At 40.3% G+C, this 25,890-nt stretch overlaps 1 protein-coding gene across 2 annotated transcripts in view; it reads right to left on the bottom strand.

The window, feature by feature from the left end:
• PKP1 (plakophilin 1) overlaps positions 1 to 24,710 on the bottom strand; it is a 100,797-nt gene extending 76,087 nt beyond the window's left edge. For both annotated transcript variants that reach the window (XM_089654103.1, XM_089654102.1), the window contains exons 1-2: positions 24,343 to 24,710; positions 8,711 to 8,820 (exon numbers count right to left, since the gene is read on the bottom strand). In XM_089654103.1, coding sequence (XP_089510229.1) covers positions 8,711 to 8,820; positions 24,343 to 24,550 — 318 coding nt within the window. In that variant the 5' untranslated portion in view covers positions 24,551 to 24,710. The remainder of the gene's footprint in view (positions 1 to 8,710; positions 8,821 to 24,342) is intronic.
• Positions 24,711 to 25,890: the final 1,180 nt, after the last annotated feature.

Below are 25,890 nucleotides of genomic sequence, written 5' to 3' on the forward strand. Positions count from 1 at the left end.
TAATGGTCACAGGAACAACTTGTGATTTACCACTATGATATACTGTATGCATTGTTTTATTAATTTGATTTGTACTTTATTTTATTTATTTACATGTAGTGAGGAGGTTATGCATTTATTAAATCTTGCTTGAGTATTTTTTGTGTGTTATAGTATTTTATAGTACTATAGTATAGTATAGTACTAGTATTATTTGAGTGTTATATGTTTTAGTCTGTATAGGATATTTATATACCTGCTTGTTTTGTGAAAGATTGTAGATTAGGAAACTTCGAAGTGTATTTGCACTGTATTTGGTTTATTGGCAGTTTATATGATAGGATCGATTTGTGCAGATGTATCTGCAGAGCTTGACTTTGTTACATAGTTACATATTTAGTCTGGCTGAAAAAAGACAAAAGTCCATCCAGTTCAACCATAAAAAAAAAAAAAAGTTATAATCCTACACTCACAGTTGATCCAGAGGGAGCAAAAAAACACAGCAAAGCAGGATCCAATTTGCTCCTGCAGGGGAAACAAATTCCTTCCTGATCCCCCCGAGAGGCAATCGGATATTCCCTGGATCAACTTTACCTATAAATGTTCGTATCCAGTTATATTCTGTGTATCTAAGAAAGAATCCAGGCCTTTTTTAAAGCGATCCACTGAGCTGGTCAGAACCAACTCTTGAGGGAGTCTATTCCACATTTTGTGAATGTTGATAACTATAAAAATAGCTATTACCTAGGTGTTATTCATCAATGTACAAAGAGCATGTAACATGACTTTTGTACACACTTTGTGTATATAGCAGGTTGTTCTGCACTTGCTAATTATTTTTGTGTTTTTTTAAACATTTGCAACTTTTTAAGGGCTTCTTAATTTACATTTGTTTGCTTATAAACTAGGCTTGACGGGACAAATTATTTGACTACATTTAAAGTGGAACCACGCTGTATCTGAGCACCAAAAACCAAAAGCACTATTTAATTCCTTTTTTAATATTCAAAGCAAACTCACTGATTCATCCATGTCTCCATGCTTTATTTTGCTGAGAAAGCACTTAGAAAAGCATCCCCTAGCATTTCTGACCATGGCTTTCTTCAGTAAGGGCAGATGATTCATGTAACAATTACTTCCTGGAATCCATTTGCCCTTAGTTCAGGCATACAGGCAGGACTTCATATTCTTTAGTGTTTTCAGCAGTAAGGGAACGAGCACAGGATTGCAAATGTGATTTCAGCCTAAAAGCTAAATAAAAATCCTAATCTATTAGAAGTAAATGACAATTTAATACATTCTTACATGAGAAGGCACCTTCTCAAATAGACCTTTAAAGAATACGTTCACCTTTGGGAACATGTTACATGTTCCACCTGTTTTTAGGGTGGAATATGTAACACGTTCCCATAGCCACAGCCATGCCCGCCACCCTCTTCCCTCTGACAGATAGTACGGGAAAACTTCTCCCCGTACTATCTGTCAGATTTTTAAACAGAGCGGCCGTGCGGGGCTCCGCCCACATGGCCTCGTCACTCATTCACAGTGTTCTGTGAATGAGTGCCTACAAGTCCTGGCAGCCTTAGCGGTGGAGCACCGTGGTAGTTTTAATTTAAGCTTTCTGTCAGAATACCTGCTTGGCCATACATCCCGTACGACAAGTAGATATTCTGCCAGGTCTGCAGGACACCTGCATGGCATCAACGATCTACTGATCACTGGTGCAATGCTTTCCAGGCTCCTTTGGACAAAAATAATAAATGCACATTTTTTTTACCTGCAAAAAATGTGCATTTATAATTTTTTTCCAAAAGGTGAACTTATCCTTTAAAAGAACAAATACTACACCTAGATGAATAAGTCTGGAAGGCTGTGAGCTTCTTTAAGTTCTCTGTAATAAGATCTCCAATCACAAACTAAAACGTAATCAGAGTCTCTGTCTGATCCTCAAGCCATAAACCATAAGCAGCAGTCAATTTCCTAAAACTGGCAAAACCACCCGGACTGACTGGACTACTCTGAGCATTGCACTTTACTACAGCTAAACTATGTCAGCTATAGCATTGCTGAAATGACTAGATTTCATGATCAGGAACATTATTATCAAAACAGGTTAGGACATAAAAATATTAAAGTGTATAGGCTCATACTTTCAATTCTTAGATTTTAAATGTAGGACAAGAATTATGGCTAGTAGACTTTAAAATGTTTTACCAATCCTAATCACTTATTGAGCAAACATTATCAAAATAGCTTTAATAAATTATTTCTTCATGCCAAAAAATATATGGCACGGATTAAGTCACACTTTGGCAAAGAATAAATAATCATTTATTAAGGGCAACAATATTGTTCCATAAATCAAATCTATGGGGTAATTTACTTCGGGAGAACGTTTTCTTTAAACATCCAATCAAGTGCAAGGGAAATTAAAAATTAAGTCTTCCTTGTATTTGATTTGATGATTGAATTAAGCTAGGTGAACATTCACTTTTCAAAGTGATTGTTCACTACTTTTTTAGCAAATGGAGGGACACAGAGAAGCTGTTCTGACTAATTAATGGTAATAGCAGGCATCTCGTTTTGTCAGCTATTAGGTTCGTAAACATTATTAAAGTAGAAAAGGTTCTCTTTAAGGATAATTAATTTACCAAAATGCAAAATGTCCTTAAAGCGGAACATTACCCATAAAAACTTGATATAGTATTAATGGATTAATAATTTATTACGGTAAGTTCTTTAGCAAGGAACATATATTCCACTTTAATAATTGTGCTACCAAAAAAAGTGTGTGCTGTAAATTGCCTCCAGTATTGCTCCTGATTTTTCTTATTAGAGGCTGCCAATTTGCTAAAGTCCAAAGCAGTACATCTTTAGACTGTCAGCAGATTGGCCTCTACATTTTCTTTACAGTGCCAAACAATAGACAGCAACTGAGCATGTGCAGAGCAAGATGAGACATTGTATTACTCACTGTATTACTGGATTTTAAACATTATGTGCACTTATTTTTAATGTTTTACATAGCTATACCTGCAAAAGGGGCCAGCCTGAAGTGATCTAGTGGAACTTTTAAATTATTTGTGTTTTCAAACAGCACAGGGGATGGTACTTTCCAGGGTAGGACTGACAACTCATGGGGCCCACGGGCAATAGGGGATCATGGGGCTCCCCATTATGCATGGAAAGTCAAAAAAGCCTATGAAAAAGGTACCAGGGGCATCTCATGGGGCCCCCTACTGACCACGGGCCTTCGGACAGCGCCCAAGTTTCCAAATGGTCAGTCCGCCCCTGGTACTTACCAGCAATGAAGTGTAATCTGTGTGTTAGGTTTCTTTTAGAAATCCTCAAAGATTTATTCTTCTTGGATACCCTTGAAGCAGTGATCTTCTGGTGCTGCAGGGATTAATATAAGTGACTGTGCCCGTGACAGGTACTCAAAAGTGCTGACTATGACAGCTAATTATGACCCTTTCTGCCCCTGAGCTTCAGTCATAACACCTGTACTTTAGGTTCCCATAATGCAAAGCATTCCATGAGGGAGGACAAGCAGATGAATGAAAGGTCCATCTCCTGGTTCATGGAATGCTTTGAATTGCGGGAAACTATAGTATGGGTGGTATGCATGGAAAGGGCGGGCATAGTTGTCACCTTTGACGAAGGCCTCCCAGAGTAGCAGCTGCTGATAATGACCCCGCAGCATTAGAAGATCACTTCTGCGGGGGTATCTTGGGGCAGAGAACTGAAAATTGGTACTGGAAACAGCAGCTACCAGCACACAGGATGACCTGCATTGCTGATAAGTACCATTGCTCTTCATAGCCATTTATACATTTCATAATTCATATTTGTATGGCGCACCCTCTAGGTGAACTAGGCACCCTCTTAGGGTGCACTGTGGCCTAGGGGGCAGGCATGGCCACTGGTTTCCCTTCACAAAGAACACTGAGCTGTCCTCACCACAGTAGAGCCTTTCTTTGAGGTCTCCTGGGTGTATTCTACCTGGAAAAGAAGTCCATCCGGGGAGAAGACAGTGTTAGCTCATCGTAAGTCATTCTCACAGTGGGCTCAGCCTGGTCACCAAACTGAAAGCTGCTCTTAAAACAGCTCACTCATCTGCTTCCTATCCATAAAGTCAATTTATGCTTCTTGGCAATTGTAGTGCCCTTGCCTTACCCTTCGTGCTATGCTACCCAAACCTCCCCCATGGGAACCTGCGCTGCTCGGTGCTTAAAGACAGGAAACCCAGCTTGTGGAGAGTACCAATACTACACAGGGGGGGACCAAAATCCCCACTTTGACACACTGCTGATTTTATAACCTTTCCTCCGTACCTTTATATTTATTAAATTGTTTAAATTAATCCTCTCTATATTGGAACTGTAATTTGGCCAGTGTATCCTGTCAGATGGGAAATGGGTCATACCATTTGGAGCCGTCTCCTCCTTGCCTGCTGCATAGAATAAGAATCCTCTAGCTAGTAAAAAGGGTGCAGATATTAGGATTATCTGGAATAATTTATTCTGTTCAGGTACACAAAGGGCCAGAGGGGGGCAACCATGTCTGTGGCCTTTGCTTCAGCCAGATCCAGAGAGAAAGGAGAAGTCACCCAGCAAACAATACAGAAGGTACATGATCTGCTGATGGTGGATGGGGTGATGGTACCAGCTTTATTCTAGGGGGAGAATGGGACATGCTTTGCCCATGTGCCATGCATATTATACAAGCAACATATCTATAGTATATCATCTGCATGATTAATAGGTAGCACAGTGATTGCCACTTTAAAATGGAACAATTTTTCATTATTGATAATTGCTGCAGGATTGAATGATGGTAGCTGGAGATGAAGCCATCTCCTGCAAACTTCAGCCAATTTGTGAAGAAGAGGCAATTTTTAAAAATGTTGATTTTTCCTGGCGAGGGGGATTGCAAGTAGCTGGTCTTGCCTAGGATGCAAATAGTCTAGCACCAACCCTGCTTACTAGAATGTAACAGTTTAACTTAATGTTTTTATATATGCTGTGCTTGCAGGGAGGAATTTATGCCCAGCAAGGATGTACAATAAATCCTCTTAGAATAATAGTCTTTTTATTTGACAATTAAGGAAATGCACTCCTAACCCCCCCCCCCTCCCTGATTTAGATCCCCTGATGAAGCTGAGTGACTTGCGGCGTAACGTGTAGGGAGGGGCAGTGACGTTACCGGACACTCGAGGACGGCAAGTACACAGTGTGAGAGGTGCACTTGTATCATCTGCTGGCAATTGTTTTTAACAAAGCGGTTCTTACTTTTTCTCTATGTGAGTGTAATGGGTACACATTAAAGGCTGTCATATTTAAAAGGATAAGACACTATGTCTTTATTTCTTTTTATACTGAGGAATATACCAAGGAGGAGTGTTCCAGTTGTTTAAAAAAGTGAGAGATCTTTGTGGGGAGAATGGCAGGAGAGGAGAGCCACGCTAAAGGAGTACCCACCATTACTGCTACGGTATAAATCAAGGATATAGTTCCATTTGGTGAATACAAGCTGTTTTAGCCTATTCATAGGCTTTGTACAAGGTACATATTAAGATTATAATTCAAGTCACTGGGAATTGGAGTTCACATCACCCTGATTTTTTATGTGTATCGCTAGAGACTGAAATTTTCACCATTTATTTTTTATTTATTATATTGTTTGTGCACATTGAATACTGATTGTTATTCTTAATAATTGCCATTTTTTGGTTGTTCACTTTACTTTTAATGAGAGATATTTATTATGTATATACTATTATATGGATAATAATGTTTTTTGCTTATTTGTTTGTTAAGTATTAATTTGCTATTAATAGCAAGTAGGGGCGCGGCACTATTTTGGTATTTTTTACGCTGATCCCCCTGCTGTCCAGGCCCCCCTGTGTGCCCTGAGCCAACTACAGGAGGATCTGTGGCAGCGCCCCCTCCATCAGTGGCCCTGGTAATGAGGGTTAATTCATAAGGTGAGCATTGCCCAAAAGGGGTTTGGTGATCTCACCAAATTGAACTCTCTATGTGGACTTCTCATGATTGGTGGATTGTATTACAGTTTTATTCCAGATAGTTATATGAAGGACTGTAGTTAATTACACATGTCTATAGTTAGCACAATTATGATTCATGTGTAGTCAGGTGCCGGCTATATCATTATGCCATTCAGGGACATTTACAGATTAGACTATGATAAATCCTTTCCCCCTTAGTGCCCAGTACTGGGACTGCTACATCACTTCCTGTTAGCAGAGTGGATCCAGTTCTTTTGACAGCAGAGGATCTTGGGGCCTTTAATCCTTTAGCCAATACATACTGTATTCCTGATTGCTGATTGAACTACAACTATCAAGGAGCTGGCGAACGAAAAGGATGCTGGGAAAGCAAATATATTCTACAGCAAGGGACTGGCTCTCTCTCTTGGCACAGGATTCAGAGCTGAACACAGAGAGACTGCTGTTCTCCTCCAGAGATAGATTGCTAGCCTACTGCTGCGGGACACTGCACATCAGTTCAGCACAAGAGTGATGCTGATCACCACACCAAGATTGCATCAGCTTCTCTGCATCTGGACTGTCGCTATCCGATCTTTGCACAGACAGCTCTGTCTGCCATGCTGACAGGCCATCAGGTGGGAACTCTGTAGATTCCTGCAAACAGCCAAGAGCCTGGGCAAGAACTCTGTTACTAGGAGGCCATGCAATCTATAGGGTTTTACACCTCATTAAACAGGAGACCTTTACTTTGAGCAGCACCACGGCTTATCTGTTCAACTTCATTGAATTACCACTTTTTACTAATGCGTATGGGTCCCACCATTGCTTGCACAAGACAGTGGATACCACCATATCAGGAACTTTAAACATCGCAGGACTCAAGTTGCAATCTCTAGTTAAAGGGACCTTTTTTCTTCTAAGGCCATTGTTATTCAACTTAGGGTATTGGGTATTATATGCCAGAGTATACATTTACATAATTCTCTGCATGCCCCATTGCAGCTCCAGTGGCACAGAGGGAACTGATAAGTCAACAACAATATGAAAAACTCTCAGCGCACTAATGGCTCATATCCAGTGAATATATAGAACAAATGTACAAAAAGTCCAAAAGCCATCCCACAGTAAGCCAACTCTGTAAACATAATGTAGAGAGCAAAAAAAGAAGAGAGGCGCATTCTAAGTGCAGTATTTTATAGTTTTAATAAGTCACAAATAATAAAAGCTCATAATGATGAAGTAGTTAAAAAGCCCATCAGTAAGGTATTGTCTGAAGCCATCATCCGTGTCCTACAGGGATCCGTTCGATTGGGTTGGTGACCGCCGTGGGTGGTAAAGGAGGTCCCAGAGCACTGTAGATGGTAAGGAGTCCCAGGGCACCGCAGCCGAAACCGCTACCGGAAGTTCTCAGTGAGGTTGCAATTTCCAGTGCGGGCGGCATGCCATTAGAATTAATGGCACTGCCCTCAGGTCCGCATTCTTCTGTGCGGTTGCACGGATTTTTGTGCGGATCCGCACATATGTGAACCTAGCCTACATAATCGACTTCTGACTAGCGGGGGAACCCACACACTGATCAAAGTTCAGCCGTTCCCCACTGGGTTGGCTGAATTTCAATCAGTGTTTGGCCAGCTTTAGTGAACTGACCCCATTTTTATTTTACATAGAAAAAAGTATTCATTGTTTGCCTTGAATATAGGAAAAACTGTTATACCTGAACAGCCAAGCATAAACAGTCTATATCACATGATTGCTAATTACTAATGTGAGATAAGAAGACGAAACAACTGCTGCATATTTACAGATAATTAATATATAACTATAATATATACTATATATAAAATATATTTATATATACACTTACATACATACATACATACATACACACTCACCGGTCACTTTATTAGGTACAACTTGCTGGTGCAAAGAAAGTATCCCCCACACTATTACACCGTTGATCAGGGGCAGAATGACAACTCATGGGGTTCCCCGGGCAATAGGGGATCATGGGGCTCCTGTGTCCTTGCCCAAACTCAAAAAAGCCTATGAAAAAGGTACCAGGGGCATCTCATGGGGCCCCCAACTGACCCTGGGCCCTCTGGCAGTGCCCGAGTTTCCAAATGGTCAGTTCGCCCCTGCTGTTGATATAAGGCAGGATGGATCCATGCTTTCATGTTGTGTACAACAAATTCTGACTCTACTATCTGAATGCCTGAAATTGAATGTCCATTCTCCTCTGACATCAACAAAGCATTTTTGTCCACACAACTGCCGCTCACTGGATATTTTCTCTTTTTCGGACTATTCTCTGTAAACTCTAGAGATGGTTGTGCATTAAAATCCCAGTAGATCAGCAGTTTTTGAAATGCTCAGACCAGCCCATCTGGCACCAACAACCATACCATGTTCAAAGGCACTTAAATCCCCTTTCTTCCCTATTCTGATGCTTGGTTTGAACTTCAGCAAGTCATCTTCACCACGTCTAGATACCTATATGTATTGCGTTGCTGCCATGTGATTGGCTGATTAGCAATTTGTGTTACCAAGCAATTGAACAGGTGTAACTAATAAAGTGGCCAGTGAGTGTATATACACACGTACAGAAACAAGGTTTGTAATGCATTAATAAGCACATCTAAATAAAAAAGTAGTTAAAAGTTTCATAAGAGAGATTAAATCTAAACTTAAAAAAACACAGCTCTATTATATAAACCAACTTACCTGGTACCCCCAGGTACTACCACTCTGGTACTTAGAATACTGATTGCCTAAAACTGTACTGTTACGATTCATATTGTAAGAATCTTCCAGGGTTTCATACACGGAAGAAGCTATCAAAGAGAAATGTAAAAAAAAAGAATTAGCACGGCAGAAGTACACATTCAATTAAATAATTATAGCTGTGAAAAACATGAATGTAAGAAATATAATTAGCAGTTATTGTTTGTTCTCCCCTGCCCACTGAGTGTAGCCCATCCAGTAACATATTTACCTTTAGCCCCAACACAGCAATGTTTGCTGTGTGGTCCTGACAGATCCTGACTGGCTTTTATTCTTCCTGAGCATGAGTGTCACTGCTCCATTCTTGTCAATAGGAAGGCAATATTGAATAAAACTGCTGGAGGCCTCCATTAGTATGATCATTTTATAGGAAAACATAGGGGATCATTTTTATAGGAAAATTGGTGGAGCCTGCTGGAGGTTATTATTTTGTGAAAGCTATGCAGTGCCAGATATGACCACACAGTGAACATCACTGGATCGAGGCTGCAGGTAGATATGTTACTGTGTGGGCTTTTCACAGGGGGGTAAGAGAAATGTAGGGACACCTTCACAAAGGTGAATAACGCACAGTCATTTTCAATATCCTGGGTACAACCCAATGAAGTGGGTCATTCTGATAACAATCAAGTAGTATGATTACCCCACACCTGGCCAAATAAATGAATAGATAATTCAGTGCCCCAATATAAATTAAGTAAAGTGAAAAAAAAAGCTGCTCGTCATCTCACCCAAAAGTCCAGATTACTTAAAAAACAACAAAACCTCAAGGTTAGATTGCACTTTCATAAACTTTCCCAGAAAAAAATTGAGTTTTACAATGTGTCAAGATCAGAAAAAAATTCTAAATACACAAAGAGTGTAGAGTTGACACATTTTAAAACACAATTTTTTCTGGGAAAGTTTATGAAAGTGCAATCTAACCTTGAGATTTTGTTGTTTTCTAAACAATCAAGCAGTATTAAAATAGATAGATATCAAAGTATTTAGATATCTTTTCAAGCAGTAAATGAGCTTTAAAACAAGTTATCCCTGATCTCTCCAACTAACTCAATGAGCCGTAAAATCACATCAAAGACTTTAAGCCCCCCGGTCACATTGGGTGAAACTTGGCATGCAAATCGTATGCCAAGTCACACCCTATTGTCTGCTATTAGAGCGGTCATATTGGTATGGTTCTGACCTGGTCAGAGCCTCACCGATTTCTAAAGTAGTGCATGCACTACTTATGTTGCGATTTGTATAGACATCTGTGTCAGATGTCTTGCAAATCGCAATGAAATCAGCAGGTCACTCGATTTTGAAATCGTGCGACTTCACTGTAAGTTGCATGATTTCAAAATCGGCTTTGATGTGACCAGGGGGTAAAGTGGGTTTTGGTCACCTTCTAACAGCTTACATGCACCTGTTGTTTGTGTACATTATAAGGACTGGCGGGCTAACAAGATTCTATTCTCAATAGAAAAAAAAAGGAAAAGTGAAGATATATTTTTCTCCACAATGCCTATAGTTGCAGGGGTAACTGTGGGATTGTGTTTAGAATATGTAAATACTTTAGTGTGCAATGTGATTCAATGTGAGTCTGGAGAATGGGACAGTAGGGGAACACAAAGAAGATAGAGAAAGCCAATTGTGTTTCCTGTTTATTTGTCTACCTTGCAAAAAGTTCAGATTCACTTTAAGCACAGTGCAGTCATGAATGAAAAAGGAGCTTGGGTTTATAATGAGGTAAGTTCATGAAGAAATCTGCACACTTACCAACATGTAAACAGTACACTGCAATGGAAGCTAAAATTAAGTCATTATATGCACTCAGGGGACCAAGCCTACCTCATTGCTTACACTTATCAGTGCCTGAAAACCCATTTTTGCTTGCCTGATTGTAATGCCAGAAATGTATTCCTAATATGTAATATCCCTGTGGTCTTTTACATACAGAAAGTCTTTATCAAAATTGTTAGGTAATAAAAATGTCTCTTAGACACCATTCCAAATCAGAGCAGTCATGGAGTGTTTATACAGAAAGCAGAAAGGCTCACTACAGGCTGCCTGCAGAAATCTATAGGAGGAGGCAAGACCAGTCACCCTGCACAAGGAGAGAGAGCAGCTTTGATTGGTTTTGATTACAGAGGCTCCTGCACAAAGGAAACGTTTCACAATTGATTACTGAAAAGATCTGGAAAAAATATACAAAGCAACCCAAGACTTAAGAATACATATGGCTTTTGTATTTATACAATATTTGATTATTAACATTATATTGCCCCCTCACTGCCTTTTTAACCCCTAAAAACCTGATGTAGTCTCATTCAGTTTAAAGAGATGAGTCTGGTGGTCCATCCATCAGTCATCTGTGGGTGTCCATTATGACCGTGGCATGTGTTTGCACCTATCTGCTGCCTTTGCAGCTTTAGGCTGGCCATAGGAAAAATACTTGATTCCCCTAGCCACACATTCAAGATGGACAGGGGAATGCTTCCTACTGAGCTATTGTATTCTGACAATGGGGAGACTTCCCCTCCATCAGAATACGTTGATCAGCAATGCCAGCTATAGCACCAGATATATATTATCAAGCGGCAAAAATCCAACAGGGCGGTGGTACAGAGGTCAATCAGTAGATTGATTTCTTGTGCAAATGCCCTGCCCATACATGGATCATAATTCGGCCAGTACCTGCAGGACTTATATAGTGCCGACAGTTTGCTCAGCGCTTTACATTATGGAGGGAGACAGTACAGTGACAATACAGTTCAATACAAGAGGGATTAGAGGGCCCTGCTCCTTGGAGCTTACAATCTAGGAGGGAGGGGATAGTGGTACAAGAGGTAATTAGCTGTGGGGAATGGAGTGGTTGGGGGAGTAGGGGATTCCAGGATTTAGCAGGGGTCAGGGTAGGCTTGCCTGAAGAGATGAGTTTTCAGAGTGCGCCTAAAAGTGAGCAGAGTAGGCGATAGCCTGATAGCTTGGGGTAGGGAGTTCCAGAGAGGTGAAGCCCGTGAGAAATCCTGGAGATGAGCATGGGAGGAGGAGACAAGGGAGCTAGAGAGTAGGAGGTCTTGCGAGGAGCGGAGAGTACGGTTTGGGTGGTATTTAGAGACAAGGTCAGTGATGTAGTTAGGGGCAGTGTTATAAACGACTTTATACGTCAGTGTTAGTGTTTTGAATTTTATCCGCTGGGCAATTGGAAGCCAGTGGAGGGATTGGCAGAGAGGGGTGGCAGATACAGAGCGGTTAGTAAGGTGAATGAGTCTGACAGCAGCATTCATGATGAACTGGAGTGGGGATAGCCTGCGATGAGGTAGGCCAGTGAGGAGGGAGTTACAGTAGTCAAGGTATGATATAATAAGGGAGTGGATGAGTTGCTTAGTGGTTTCCGAGGTTAGGAACGGTTGTATCTTGGAGATGTTGCGGAGGTGAAGTCTACATGAGTTTGTCGGTGATTGGACCTGGGACTGAAGGACAGATTGGAGTGCAGGATTACAGCTAGTACCCTGGCGTGAGGGGTCGGACTGATGGTAGTGTTGTTGATCTTGATGGAGAAGTCGGGGGTGGAGCACGGGCTTTGGGGAATACTAGAAGCTCAGTTTTGGAAAGGTTGAGTTTGAGGAAGTGGAGTGACATCCAGTCCGATATGTCACTTAGTAGGCTGGTGATGCGATTGGAGATTGAAGGGGTGAGGTGAGGGGTAGAGAGATAGATTTGTGTGTCATCGGCATAGAGATGGTAGTTGAAGCCATGGGAGTTTATCAATTGTCCAAGGGAGGAGGTGTAGATGGAGAAGAGGAGGGGTCCGAGGACAGAGCCTTGAGGGACCCCGACAGAGAGAGGGAGTGAAGGGAAGGTGGCAGGGTTATAGGTAACACTGAAGGAGCGCTGCGATAGATAGGAGGAGAACCAGGAGAGAGTGGAGTCTCTGAGGCCAAGAGAGAGCAGTTTTTTGAGGAGGAAGGGGTGGTCAACCATGTCAAAAGCCGCAGAGAGGTCAAGTAGTAGGAGTATAGTATAGCGGCCATTGGTTTTGGCTGTTAGTAGGTTATTGGTGAGTTTAAGTAGGGCAGTTTCGGTGGAGTGTAGTGGGCAGAAGCCGGACTGTAAAGGGTCGAGAAGGTTGTTGTCGGTGAGATGGGAGCTCAGGCGATTGTAGACTAAGCGTTCTAGGAGTTTAGAGGTGAATGGCAGTAGGGAGATGGGTCTTAGGTTGTTCAGGTCATTGGCCACATTTTGTTACACGTATGGCCAGCTTAACCATTAGCCGCCCGGCCAATAGCCGTTTGGCGGCTTGAAAAGCGCTGCAGCTTTCCGGGTCCACGCCATTTGGCGTGCTCCCGCACATGCGCCGTTTGCGCTATTGCAGAGCGGCGCAGCAGCGGGATCTGTCACCGCCCGTGCACCTCGGACACGGCCGATGACAGATCCGAGTACCGGCTCCCGTTGCCGGTACCATGTGACCTGCCGCGACCAATCACAGCAGGTCACATGACAGTTGTATACAATGGATGGCTTCATTCATGATGCCATCCATTGTATACTAGTGCCTAGCTGTGAATGGTCACAGCTAATCACATGCACATGTCATGTGATTAGCTGTGACCAAATCACAGCTAAGCACAAAAAAAAAAAAAAAAAAAAAAAAGCTGAATGAATCGATTTCATTCAGCTAAATGCTTGCTTATAGCAAAGTAATTCTTTGCTATAAGCAAATTGTGTAAAAATAAAAAAAAAAAAAAAAATACTGATCACTTCCCCAAAGTAGTACAATGTTACTATGGTAACATTGTACTATTTTGGTCATAGTAAAATATGAAAAAAAATCTTAAAAAAAATAAAAAAAAAATGTAATAAAAAATTAAATATAATAAAAAAATAAAAAAAAATTAAAAAAAAATATAATTTTTTTTTTTTTTCATACTGTCACCAGTCAGTGTCCCTGTTCACCGCCATGCCAGTTATATGATGACGCTGTACTGCACTGGTGACAGTATGTAAAAAAAAAAATAGTGAAAATAATATTTTTCATTTTTTCATTTTCGGAAAAATTATGACAAAAAAATACAACTTCAAAAAACTCGCCATGCCTCTTATGAAGTACGTCCGACTGTCTACTCAGCAAAAAGGGGTCATTTGGGGATATCTGTACTATTCTGACATTCTTGGACCTCAAGAAATTAGATTGGCTGTCAGTACTTCAGGATTGATCAATATTCAGATCTATACCATAGTTTGTGAACTCTATAACTTTCCTACAAACTAAATAATACATCCTAATTTGGGTTATTTTCACCAAAGACATGTAGCAGAATACATCTCGGCCTAAATTTATGAAGAACAATTATTTATTTGTAAACTTTTATAACAGAAACAAAGAAAAATGTGTTTTTTTTTCAAAATTTTTGGTCTTTTTTTGTTAATTTAGCAAAAAATAAAAACCCCAGCGGTGATTAAATACCACCAAAAGAAAGCTCTAGTTGTGTGAAGAAAATGATAAAATTTTAGTTTGGGTACAATGTTGTATGACTGCGCAATTGTCATTCAAAGTGTGAGAGCGCTGAAACCTGAAAAATGGCCTGGGCAGGAAGGTGTAAAATTGCAAGGTATTGAAACGGTTAAGGGGGGGGGGGGGGTGTCAGTTGTAAAAATTCAATTTAACTGCGTATTTATACCACCCCAAAAACAATTTGTGAGTTACTAATGCATTCCAGCTGACACTGCAGTTGTTCTGTGAAAATGATTCTGTTTTCCCTAACCTGAATCCTGTCACTGCAGCTGTTTAATTAAACCGACACTGGAAGTATACTTCAGACCATCAGTCACAATAACACTTCCAGGCCAGGTTTGTATATGATTGATGGCTTGGAAAAATAACTTAGGACAGACATTTTTAAATCAGATGAGAGCAAAAAGTGGTCCATGTGCCTCTATGTGGCCACTGCAGGTATTCCGCACTTCTCCGCACATTGTGGTTCATCTTGCCTTCTCTTATATCAATTTAGGAATTACAATCCAGTGATAGAAACCACAGTGAGTGGTGGTGGAGGAAAGGAAGGGCTGAGCACATGTGCAGATTTTTGATCCACCCAGAAGTGTCAAATACCTGTAGCACATGGGTTCAGCCTAAGTGGTGACATTTTACATGGTTCTCCAGAAAAGTAAATATACTGCTTTTACTTTTACAGGGTTTCCATTGTGTTCAAGTGTTTCAAGAGTCACTTAAATGTCAGAAAAAAATAAAATGTTTGTCTGACTTAAGCTGGCCATACATGGATTGAAACTCAGCTGGTTTGCCAAGGAATGGCCGAATTCTCTATCCATGTCTGGCCACTGTGGTTGAACTGATTGACTTCTGTTGAACTGTCCTGTCAGTATATTCTCACCTGATCAGTGCCACAGGCAATAGACAGCTGTGCTGATCTGTGTATTCTGACAGCAGGGAGTCTCTCCATGGTCAGAATACAATGGCACAGCAGGGAGGATTGCTGATAATAATTATATACCTGCGCTTGATAACAATAAATCATAAATGTTTATGATATAAACAAGTAATATACATATACCATTATCACACTGTCATCATGATTATATCATATACCCAGTGCTGCACATATAATCCCTATCAGGTGCTACACATATACATAAAGTGATTTTAAACCCATATTTTTTTTTTTTATATCAAACGTCATACTTGTAGGCAGGTGCAGTATGCTCCTCCACTGTAGGTGGCACCCAACCTTCCAAACAGGTGCTGTCAGTTCAGCTAAAACCTCTTCTCTATGCACTTTTGGAATTTGTGAGTTTTCCCAGAGGGGCTGTCTTCCCACTGGGTTTGTTGTGAACTGTTTTTGTTTTACTTCAATAAATGTTCTTACATTGCACCCACACTGTGTGCGTTAATGCTGCCACACCATGTCACCCACTTACATGCGTACCTACGTACGCTGGCTCTGTGGCTATGTCCCATCTACCTCCTCCCTTGCTCTGAGCCTATGAGGAGGGAGAGAGCGGAGAGAGCCACTGTTCTCTTGCACATTACTGGATCAAGATCGGGCTCAGGTAAGTATAAGGGGGGACTGGAAGGGGAAGCTGCACTTAGGCTTTTTACCTTAATGCAGAGAATGCATTAGGGTAAAAAACCTTTAGCCTTTAGAACCACCTTAATCATATTGAAACCCGTCGTTTGAATGAAAAAAACTGACCCATGTATGACTAGCTTTATTAACCAATCATGTGCAAGTGAAAAAAAAAACAAGACTTTTTCTTTCACATACAGTAAGTGCAGTATTGAACTAATCATAATGTTCACTAAGCTCACTTTAAAAATTAAACATTTTGGAGAAAATGTATTCCATTGCCTCAGAGTTCTATGACATAAAACATTAGCGTGTGCTCACTCCAAAAATTTTTTTTATTGTGAAATAAGTTAATGGCAATGGACGTTGAACATTTAAAGTACAAAGCATATCAGTGTCCATTTTCAGAAATGAGGATAACTCCTGGAATCAGGAATAGAAATGACCAGTCTGTTTATATAAATATGCCAACTTTAGATAATAATGTCCTAAAGAAAATTTAGAAATATTTCCCAACATCTACTAGCAGCCAATATATAACTACATTTTGTAAAGAGTTTATAAAAGCTTTAATACAAAAATATATTACTTCAAAAAGCAGCAACATAAAGGTTCATAAAATAATTCACAGTAAATAGCCATTCACTGCAGAAAACTTGAAGAACTTGAATTTTTCCCCAGGCCACAACAATCATGAACTTTACACTGCCTTGTAAAATGGAACAAAGAAAGAAAAGTGAAGGTGGAAGAGGAAAATGCAGAACTTAGGAACAAGAAAAGCCATGGGGTTTTACAATTTATTCATACTGTATCTACACTGTTCAAAAAAATTAAAGGAACACTTTGGAAACAAATTAGATCTCAATGGGAAAAAATATCAAGCTGGATATCTATACTGATATGGACTTGGTAATGTGTTAGGAATGTAAGGATGCCCCATCGTTTGATGGAAATGAAAATTATCAACCTACAGAGGACTGAATTCAAAGACACCCCGAAAATTAAAGTTAAAAAACGATGCAGCAGGCTAGTCCATTTTGCTGAAATTTCATTGCAACAACTCAATATGGTACTCAGTAGTTTGTATGGTCCCAACATGCTTGTATGTATGCCTGACAATGTCGGGGCATGCTCCTAATGAGACGACAGATGGTGTCCTGGGGTATTTCCTCCCAGATCTGGACCAAGGCATCATTGAGCTCCTGGACAGTCTGAGGTGCAACCTGAAGGGGTTGGATGGACCGAACCATGATATCCCAGAGGTGTTCTATTGGCTTTATGTCAGGCAAGTGTGGGGGCCATTCAACTGTATCAATTCCTTCATCCTCCAGGAACTGCCTGCATACTCTCACCACATGAGGCCGGGCATTGTCATGCACCATGAGGAAATCATGACCCACTGCACTAGCGTAGGGTCTGACAATGGATCCAAGGATTTTATCTCGATACCTAATGGTAGTCAGGGTGCCATTGTCCATCACTTACCCACCACCAAAATGGTCATGCTGAACAATGTTACCAGCAGCGTAACATTCTCCACGGCTTTTCCAGACCCTTCCACGTCTGTCACATGTGCTCAGGGTAAACCTGCTCTCATCTGTATAAAGCATAGAGCGCCAGTGGTGGATATGCCAATTCTGGTGTTCAATGGCAAATGCTAATCGAGCTCTATGATGCCAGGCAGTGAGCACAGGGCTTACTAGAGGTAGTCGGGCCCTCAGGCCACCCTCATGAAGTCGGTTTCTGATTGTTTGGTCAGAGACATTCACACCAGTGGCCTGCTGGAGGTCATTTTGTAGGGCTCTGGCAATGCTCATCCTGTTCCTTCTTGCACAAAGGAGCAGATACCAGTCCTGCTAATGGGTTAAGGATATTCTACCGCCCTGTCCAGCTCTCCTAGAGTAACTGCCTGTCTCCTGGAATCTCCTCCATGCTCTTGAGACTGTACTGGGAGACACAGCTAACCTTAGGCAAAGGCATGTATTTATTTGCCATCCTGGAGGAGATGGACTGCCTGTGCAACCTTTGTAGGGTCCAGGTATCATCTCACCTAGTGACACTGACCCTAGCCAAATGCAAAACTAGTGAAAACTGTCAGAAAAGAAGAGTAGTCAAAAAAATGTCAGTGGTCTCCACCTGTAATTGTTGCCCATCTACTGCACCTGTTGTTAATTTCATTAACACGAAAGCAGCTGGAACCTATTAACAACCCCTTCTGCTACTTAACTGACCAGATCAATATCCCAGGAGTTTAATTGACTTGATGCTATACTCTGATTAAAAAGTAGGGCCACACAATGCAATTTGTACTTAAAATTGCAGATAGAGCAGATATATAAGGAAACAGATAAACACATTGAATTTTGCAACCATACCCCATGCCAGGCTATTATATTCTGACAGCCACTAGGCCCAGCTGCCAGAATACTTGAACAGTGTCTGCAGATGAGTGGCAGCACATGCTATTCAGTTGAAAACTTTTGGCTCTGCTCCTCTGTCAAAAGTCGACTCAGTAATCTACATTGGTTGAGCTGGCACGGCCACCCACTGCTAAAATTTTGGATGATTTCTCTGAATTGGCCGGTATTCTAACAGTGTATGGCCAGCTTTAAATATGCATGTGGTTTAAAGGAGTCCTTTGATCAGACACTGCATGCCATTTCTACAGTACTTTTTTTCTACATGGGGCTGGATCAGCTCAGGGATGTCCAGATCCAGCTTCCATTCAGTTTTGCAACAACAGGTTATTTCCACCTTTGTCAAATGAACACTGGTGGGAAACACTGAGTCTGATGCCAGACCACAACAAATGGTTGCACCCTACTGTGCAGGAGGAAAAGTGTCAGGTGCAGTTTTTGATGCGCATAGGCACAATTTTAGTTTTTTTTCAGGTATTTAAGAGCTGTAATTCCTAAACCCTTCTTTCAATTTGGGTGTACATACAATCAAATTAACCCTGAAAGTGTGCACTCTCAGTCCATACCCATTACTTAACTATAGCTTGAATATATTTTGGTAAATACCTGAAAAAAACTAAAATTGTGCCTGTGTCCAAATATATATGGACCTAACTGTATGTACATTTCTTTCCTGAGGGACTGCTGTTATAAGCTGTCAATCACTGTAGTAGTACCACTACAGTGATAGCCACAATCTGTTTGGTCCCATGCTGAATGGCTTCCCTTTTATATAGAAATCACAGGGGATCACTTGCTCAGTACTGTTGCCATTCACTGGCCATCTTGCATTCTCTGATTGGACAAGGTGAAAATCGTGATGTCACTGCCCTGCAATTCCTCCCCATTCAATCAAAGAACACCTTGTTTTTGTGCTTACTATGCAAAAGAGAAGCAGATTGGCATAGGACCTGAAAGATTGCAGCTATCACTGTAGTGATGCTGACTACTACAGTGATTGACCACTTGTAACAGAGCCCTCAGGAAAGAGATGTGCATATTTACATTGTAAATATAACTATAGTAAGAATCATATCTGCAGTTGAACTTTAAAATACATACATTTTAAAGGAACTCCATTTTTTCCTTTTTTTTTTTTTTTTACTTGTCCAGCTTCTTATTCCATCTGAAGAGTGGAACTGATAGCCATTGCAGAGCTCTATACTTTCTGCCTGCTGATATGATCAGGGCTCTGCAGCAGGCTTAATCCTCCTACAACTAGGAGTGGGAAGCTGTTGTGAGCATCCTCTGCTGCTTGTGGGACATTATTATATAATGTGCCTATGCAGGATGAGGTTGTACATGGCTTGAGCCAGGGGTGGGGTCACTACAAAGCCACTTAATCAGCTAGCACTACACTGTGGGAGGAGATTTTGTTTGCCTGGTGCCTGATGCTCATTGGGCTGCATATGGGAGCTCGACAGGCTGCATGCAGCCCGCAGGCTGTGGGTTGGGCACCAAGAGTGTAGAGAGTAATTTACTCTATCTTTATAGTAACTTATCGCTATTCTACAAAGCAATTAATCACAAGCAATTTTAGTGCAATTGAGCTACTGAAACTTGTCCATTTAGCTTTTCCCTAGTTATGTCTAATAAACAATAATCAACAAAGTGATTACAGTATATTTAATCAATGAGTATGTAAAAGATGTGTTACAAGTAACAATGACTAACGGAAAGATTGAGACCATCACAAGTGCATAAAATTAGAGCAGTTTTACTTTAAAAGGTGAACAGACAGCAATTTGCAATAGTCTTTGCATTGTTAGTTTTTTCACATGTCAGATTCAAGAGTTCTCAGTTGTGCCAATGTAGTAAAACATTGCTAGCATTGAGGCAGTATTAAAATGTTGTTTCCTAGAAGGATTTTAAAACAGTTTTATCTGACATGTTGAATGAAACAGTTCTAATACAGGAACCAGATGCACTAATGGCACTAGACCTGCCTCTTATAATAGGCCCTGTAACAACCTAAGGTTAGGTTGTTGGGGGCTAAGAATATGCATGCATCATACATACTAGGAGGGGTACAACTGGGGAAATCAATGATGGAGAAGGATCTGGGAGTTCTGGTAGATCACAAGCTTAATAATGGCATGCAATGCCAAGCCACAGTTTCTAAAGCAAGCAAAATCCTCTCTTGTATTAAAAGAGGTATAGACTCCAGATAGAGAGATATATCATTTTACCCCTGTACAAATCATTAGTAATACCTCATCTGGAATATGCAGTCCAGTTTTGGGCACCAGTTCACAAAAAAAACATTGGGGAACTGGAGAAAGTGCAGAGTAGGGTAACCAAACTGATAAGAGGCATGGAGGAGCTCAGCTATGAGGAAAGATTAGAGGAACCAAATGTATTCTCTCTTGAGAGGAGGAGATTAAGGGGAGATATAATCAACATGTATAAATACATCAGTGGTTCAAATGGTGTACTTGGTGTAGAGTTATTCACTCTGAGGTCATCACAGACGACAAGGGGGCACTCTTTACGTCTGGAGGAAGATTTACTCTCCAAATACGGAAAGGTTTCTTCCAAGTAAGAGCAGTGAAAATGTGGAATAGACTCCCTCAAGAGTTGGTTCTGGCCAGCTCAGTGGATTGCTTTAAAAAAGGCCTGGATTCTTTCTTAGATACACAGAATCTAACTGGATACTAACATTTATAGGTAAAGTTGATCTAGGGAATATCTGATTGCCTCTCGGGGGATCAGGAAGGAATTTTTTCCCCTGCAGGAGCAAATTGGTTAATGCTTTACTGGGTTTTTTTGCCTTCCTCTGGATCAACTGTGGGTGTAGGATTATAACTTGTTTTTTTGTTTTTTTCATGGTTGAACTGGATGGACGTTTGGCTTTTTTCAGCCAGACTAACTATGTAACCATCTAGGTACCAACATTTTAATACAGCATAACAATCGTTAACAGAAAAAAAGAAACAAAATAATAAAAACATAGGAATACATTTGTAGATTCCCTTCTGCTTGAGATCGTATGACTGCACACAGCTTATTCTTTCTCATTATTGCTGTACTCACAGAGACTGCTTCCTTGCTATCAGACAGTTTCTTGGGGAGCCCTGGAAGCACAATCCCTCTGCTGTTGCTGGCTTAGTTCACCAGGGAACTCAAGAGAACATTTGCCTAAACAATAGGGTCTCACCTGCCTTTGGTGCAGTGTGTCTACTTTGTAGCCGATCCTTCTGCATCTAGAAAACCACCTGCCACTTACAGTGTCTTACTTTTCATGTACACAGCTAGCATTACTATCTCTCTGAGTCTCATGTCTACACTGGCCCATCTATGGCCTAGCAACTCCCTGTGAGTCTCCTGCTAGTAGTACCTACTTGACATGGATTCCCATGGAATAGGCAAGGGCCTACAAGTCCCATAGACATGTACCCAGCACCGGTTATCTATTCACATTCTAACTGATATAGAGGGTACATAATTTTATGCTACATAAAAATACTTGCTACTGTATGTTGTATATTTATAACTAATGAGGTCATGTACATGTATAGTAGTTAAGTGGCTTTATTCCCTCTACCATTATTGTTAGTACATTGAAGTATTACCTTCTGACAACAAATCAATGTCAGGGATATATCACAGAGATACCTGTTTCATTAAAAATATTTATACAGGTAATATTCTGGGTCACCACAAGCTCCCAACACTAGAGATGCCAAATTAGTTTATTTGTCAAGGCTGAATGTAGTTATAAGCCCACTGGAAGAAGCAGACTTCTATAAGTCCTATGTAGAAGGATAATTTGGGCTTTCTTTAGCACTATCTAGCTTTCTGGCTACAGTAGAACTGTAGAATTCAGTTACCTTAAGTATGAGGGGCAATGCTGAGATTGTAATGCTTATACTAGGTTACGGCTATATAGGAATCACAATTTATTGTGGAAGAGGAAGTGGCAGCTTTTATGTAGAATTTACTTCTTTTATGCGAAAGTCCCTTTAAATGATTATGTTTTACAAACAGAATGAATGATTCCACAAAATGTTATTTCTTTTACTAAAAGTAGCTGACAGACCCCAGCTCAATTAAGCTGTGTACATTTGGATTAAGCAATGATTGTATGTTTGTAAACACATCTTGACCTTCACAGCCATTCCTTGTCTGGGCTTTATTTATGGAATAAATTTGATTGAGCTGGATTTCTCAGCTAATATTTTCCCCTAAAATAAACTGGCAGCAGGAATGTATCCATTGCCATTCTGTCAGATAGGGGTATTGACTGATTACAAGCTGATTACTAACTACTGTGCTCCTCCTCCTTTCTCCATAGCCATACATATGCATATTTGGCTGAGCCGAATGTGTATGTCTGTAGAAATATCTTTCAATGATAAGAAGGTATCGAACAATGCAACATTCATCAAAGGAAAAAAAAACAAAAATGTGTATAATATCCATTGAATCTAATGCCCATGCTGTCCCTCCACAATTAGGGGGGCATTCAGTCCATTCAGCACATGCATATATAAAAAAGAATCCCAAATGGAAAATTAATGCATCGCAACTATCTGGACTTAATACTTTTATTCTTTGTATCAAAAGTATAAACGTGCTTTCCCATGAAAGAGGTCACATAAACACCCCTACACAAAAGTGTGCTAACAACCAGCACCAAACAAAAATCTCCATGTGCAGAGAAATATTTTTAAAAAACAACATTCATCACAGTGTGCAAGGGAAGTGCGTGATAGAAACTTGCAATATAATTTTGAAAATGCTATCCATTAACAAAATCTCCTGATTTGGACAGCATTGAGTGTAAATAAAAAAACTGTTACGACAATGTAAATAAAAAAAGCACCCTTATGAATTTAAGCTTATACACATTGACGATCCTTGTTATTACTTTAATTGTGTTCCACATTCACATACAGGTGAACTGTACAGACTACATAAAGTCCACTAATTGGGGAATTCCATAAAACTTCTGCACCACTTTTCTAATTGCTCTTGTTAAGGTGATGCGCCGAATAAAAAAAATCTGCAACATTTTTAGTTCTGACAGCAACTCATGCACCTAATTCAGGTAGTTCTAATTTGCTCCACTTCTATAATGCGGTGCAGCACCTGTGCCAAATTCAAAATAAAATACAAACAGTTCGCGAAAATGGAGCTAAGACCAACTTTCTTTTGGCGTACAGAGTCATATTTTGCAAAAGTGTCTTGCATGCATTCTAAAAATGATGCCATACGTACCAAATTCAAGTACAAGTCCTGGACAGATAAATTAACTTGACGCATGCTGCGGAACTTTTAGAATGCATGCGAGACACTTTCGCAAAACCTGTCTGTGCCAGTCTTTATCAATTCCAGGATACATTCACAGCAGCTTAGAAATGGGATTAGTTTTTAAATCAAGCTCAGTGAGCCTAAACTGACTGAGGAGAAACTCAGTGCTATGGATTTCACTGAAAAGCTCTGTGTCTTATTAGATCAAGGAGAAATAAATGCATTCATTGCCATATTGCAGAACCCTAAGCATACATCTCTATCAAACAAGGCACAAAAGGTTTCCCAGCCTAAGTAGAAATAAATAACTTTCAAAGATCTCTGTAACCTAAATCTATCAAACAAACAAGCCCTGAAAGTTGAGATGCAATATACTGCATAGTAAATCATTCCCTTTGTCAGGTTAAAACACAGGTACTAGCTGAATCAGTGTGTTATTTTAAAAACAATTAATCAAACAGACAGTAGAACGGTTTTCCCTATTCTCACAATGCTGATTTTGTGTTTCTATAATAATATAGTATGTGATTCTTGTCTCTACCTGCAATGTTAAAAATAAAAGCAGAAACATTCATAATGCTTAATTCACTACACAAATGGGTTGATTTACTAAAACTGGAGAGTGCAAAATCTGGTGCAGCTGTGCATGATAGCCAATCAGCTTCTAACTTAAGCATGTCTAATTAAGCTTTGACAATAAAACCTGGACACTGATTGGTTTCTTAGCAGAGCTGCACCAGATTTTTCACTCTCCAGTTTTAGTAAATCAACCCCAATTTTGAAGAAGTGGTCTTACCTCTGTTCCCATAATTTATTGTAGAAGACTGAGAAGATCTTGGCTTTTGCCTCTTGACGGTCATCATCACTTGTTCTTTGACCCGTTGATCTCGGCTCGTCCCACTTTTCAGATGCATGTCTGAGGGCAATGCCAAAGAAGATTCATTTTGCCACACAAAGACTTCTGATGCTAAAGCCGTCTTCAGTGGGGATGGTGAATTCAACATGGCCAGAGTCTTTCCTATACGTCTATGAGCAGAACTATGTTGTTTTTATATATTTAAGAAACTAACTGTAAAATTGTACAAGACAAAATCCCAAGAAAATGGATACTTGTTCTCTTCTACACTTCCAGAAGTGTCTTGTTCTGACAGCTTCCTTAAAGCCTGTACAAGCCTGAAAAGGTGTATCTGCATTTGTATGACACACCTCAATACTCCCAACCCCGCCCTGGTTGTGACTAAAAACTAGTTCATACAAAATACTAGTGCTGAAGTGAATGGATCTAGTTTCACAAAATAATAGACGGATGGATGTTGCAGTCACATATATGCTAGTAAATAGGTTTCTGCATTATGTTCTTGAATCCACTGTGAATTTATTCTAAGAATTCAGTGATATATGCTACCCACTAGTGCATAAATATCTCTTACAGTTATTACAGCTATGCTGATTTCCTAGTTTTCAACAGATATATATGCTGGATCCTCTGCACATAGGACACATTCAAGTGATCTGGAAGCTGTACAGGTAATTCTGCTATTGTGCAGCATATGGGTGTCAGTTTTACACATAATACAGCATATTCACATGTTGTGTCACATAGCATCTTATGCAGTGTTGTACACACACCCAAGTCACATGCATGCATAATCATGCTGTCATACACACTTACTTTGTAGACGAAAAGCCACACCTTCCCCATCAGACATAACACAGACCTCAGACCTTCTCTCCCATATAACCTATGTTCTACAAGTGGTAGATGATAGCTTGCTTTCTTATCATTTGTTTACTACCATGTTGTCTTCTGTTACCTTATCTGGTATTTTCAGGTACGGAATGTCTATAATTGTAATAAATTGTATATTGGGCAGTTTGAGCACTTCATTATTGCCTGTTGTCTATCAGAAATGTTTTAAGTGGTGCCACCTTGGCCCCAAAAGTTCTCAAATACCCTGATTTGGCAGGGATCTTTCTTATGACATGAACAATAATAATGCATAGGCAAATCAAAAGCGTAACAAAACTGTATCTGAGCACCACAAACCAAAAAATGCTATTTAAAGTGATTTTAAAAGGTGCCATTTTAAAAAAATAATTGTACCGCCTATCTAGTTAGCTAGGGGGAGTTAGTGTTTAATTGATAGAGAGTTGAGTAGCAGCTTGGGTGTAATAGTCAAATGTGGTCAGGAGCTGAGAGGCTCTGCAGGCCAGCCCCTCTCGAATTTCCCCCTGCTCTAGAGCTTTGGAGTAAGGCCTAGAGGAAGTGGGTGGATCTGAGGAGTGGCTGGCTTGCATTCTTGAGGGACCCTAGCCAATCCCCAACAGAAGGCTTGGCAAGAGA

Source organism: Staurois parvus, unplaced genomic scaffold (assembly GCF_062004578.1).
Source record: "Staurois parvus isolate SC_StPar_1 unplaced genomic scaffold, SC_StPar_1.0 ptg000744l, whole genome shotgun sequence".
Lineage (NCBI taxonomy): Eukaryota > Metazoa > Chordata > Amphibia > Anura > Ranidae > Staurois > Staurois parvus.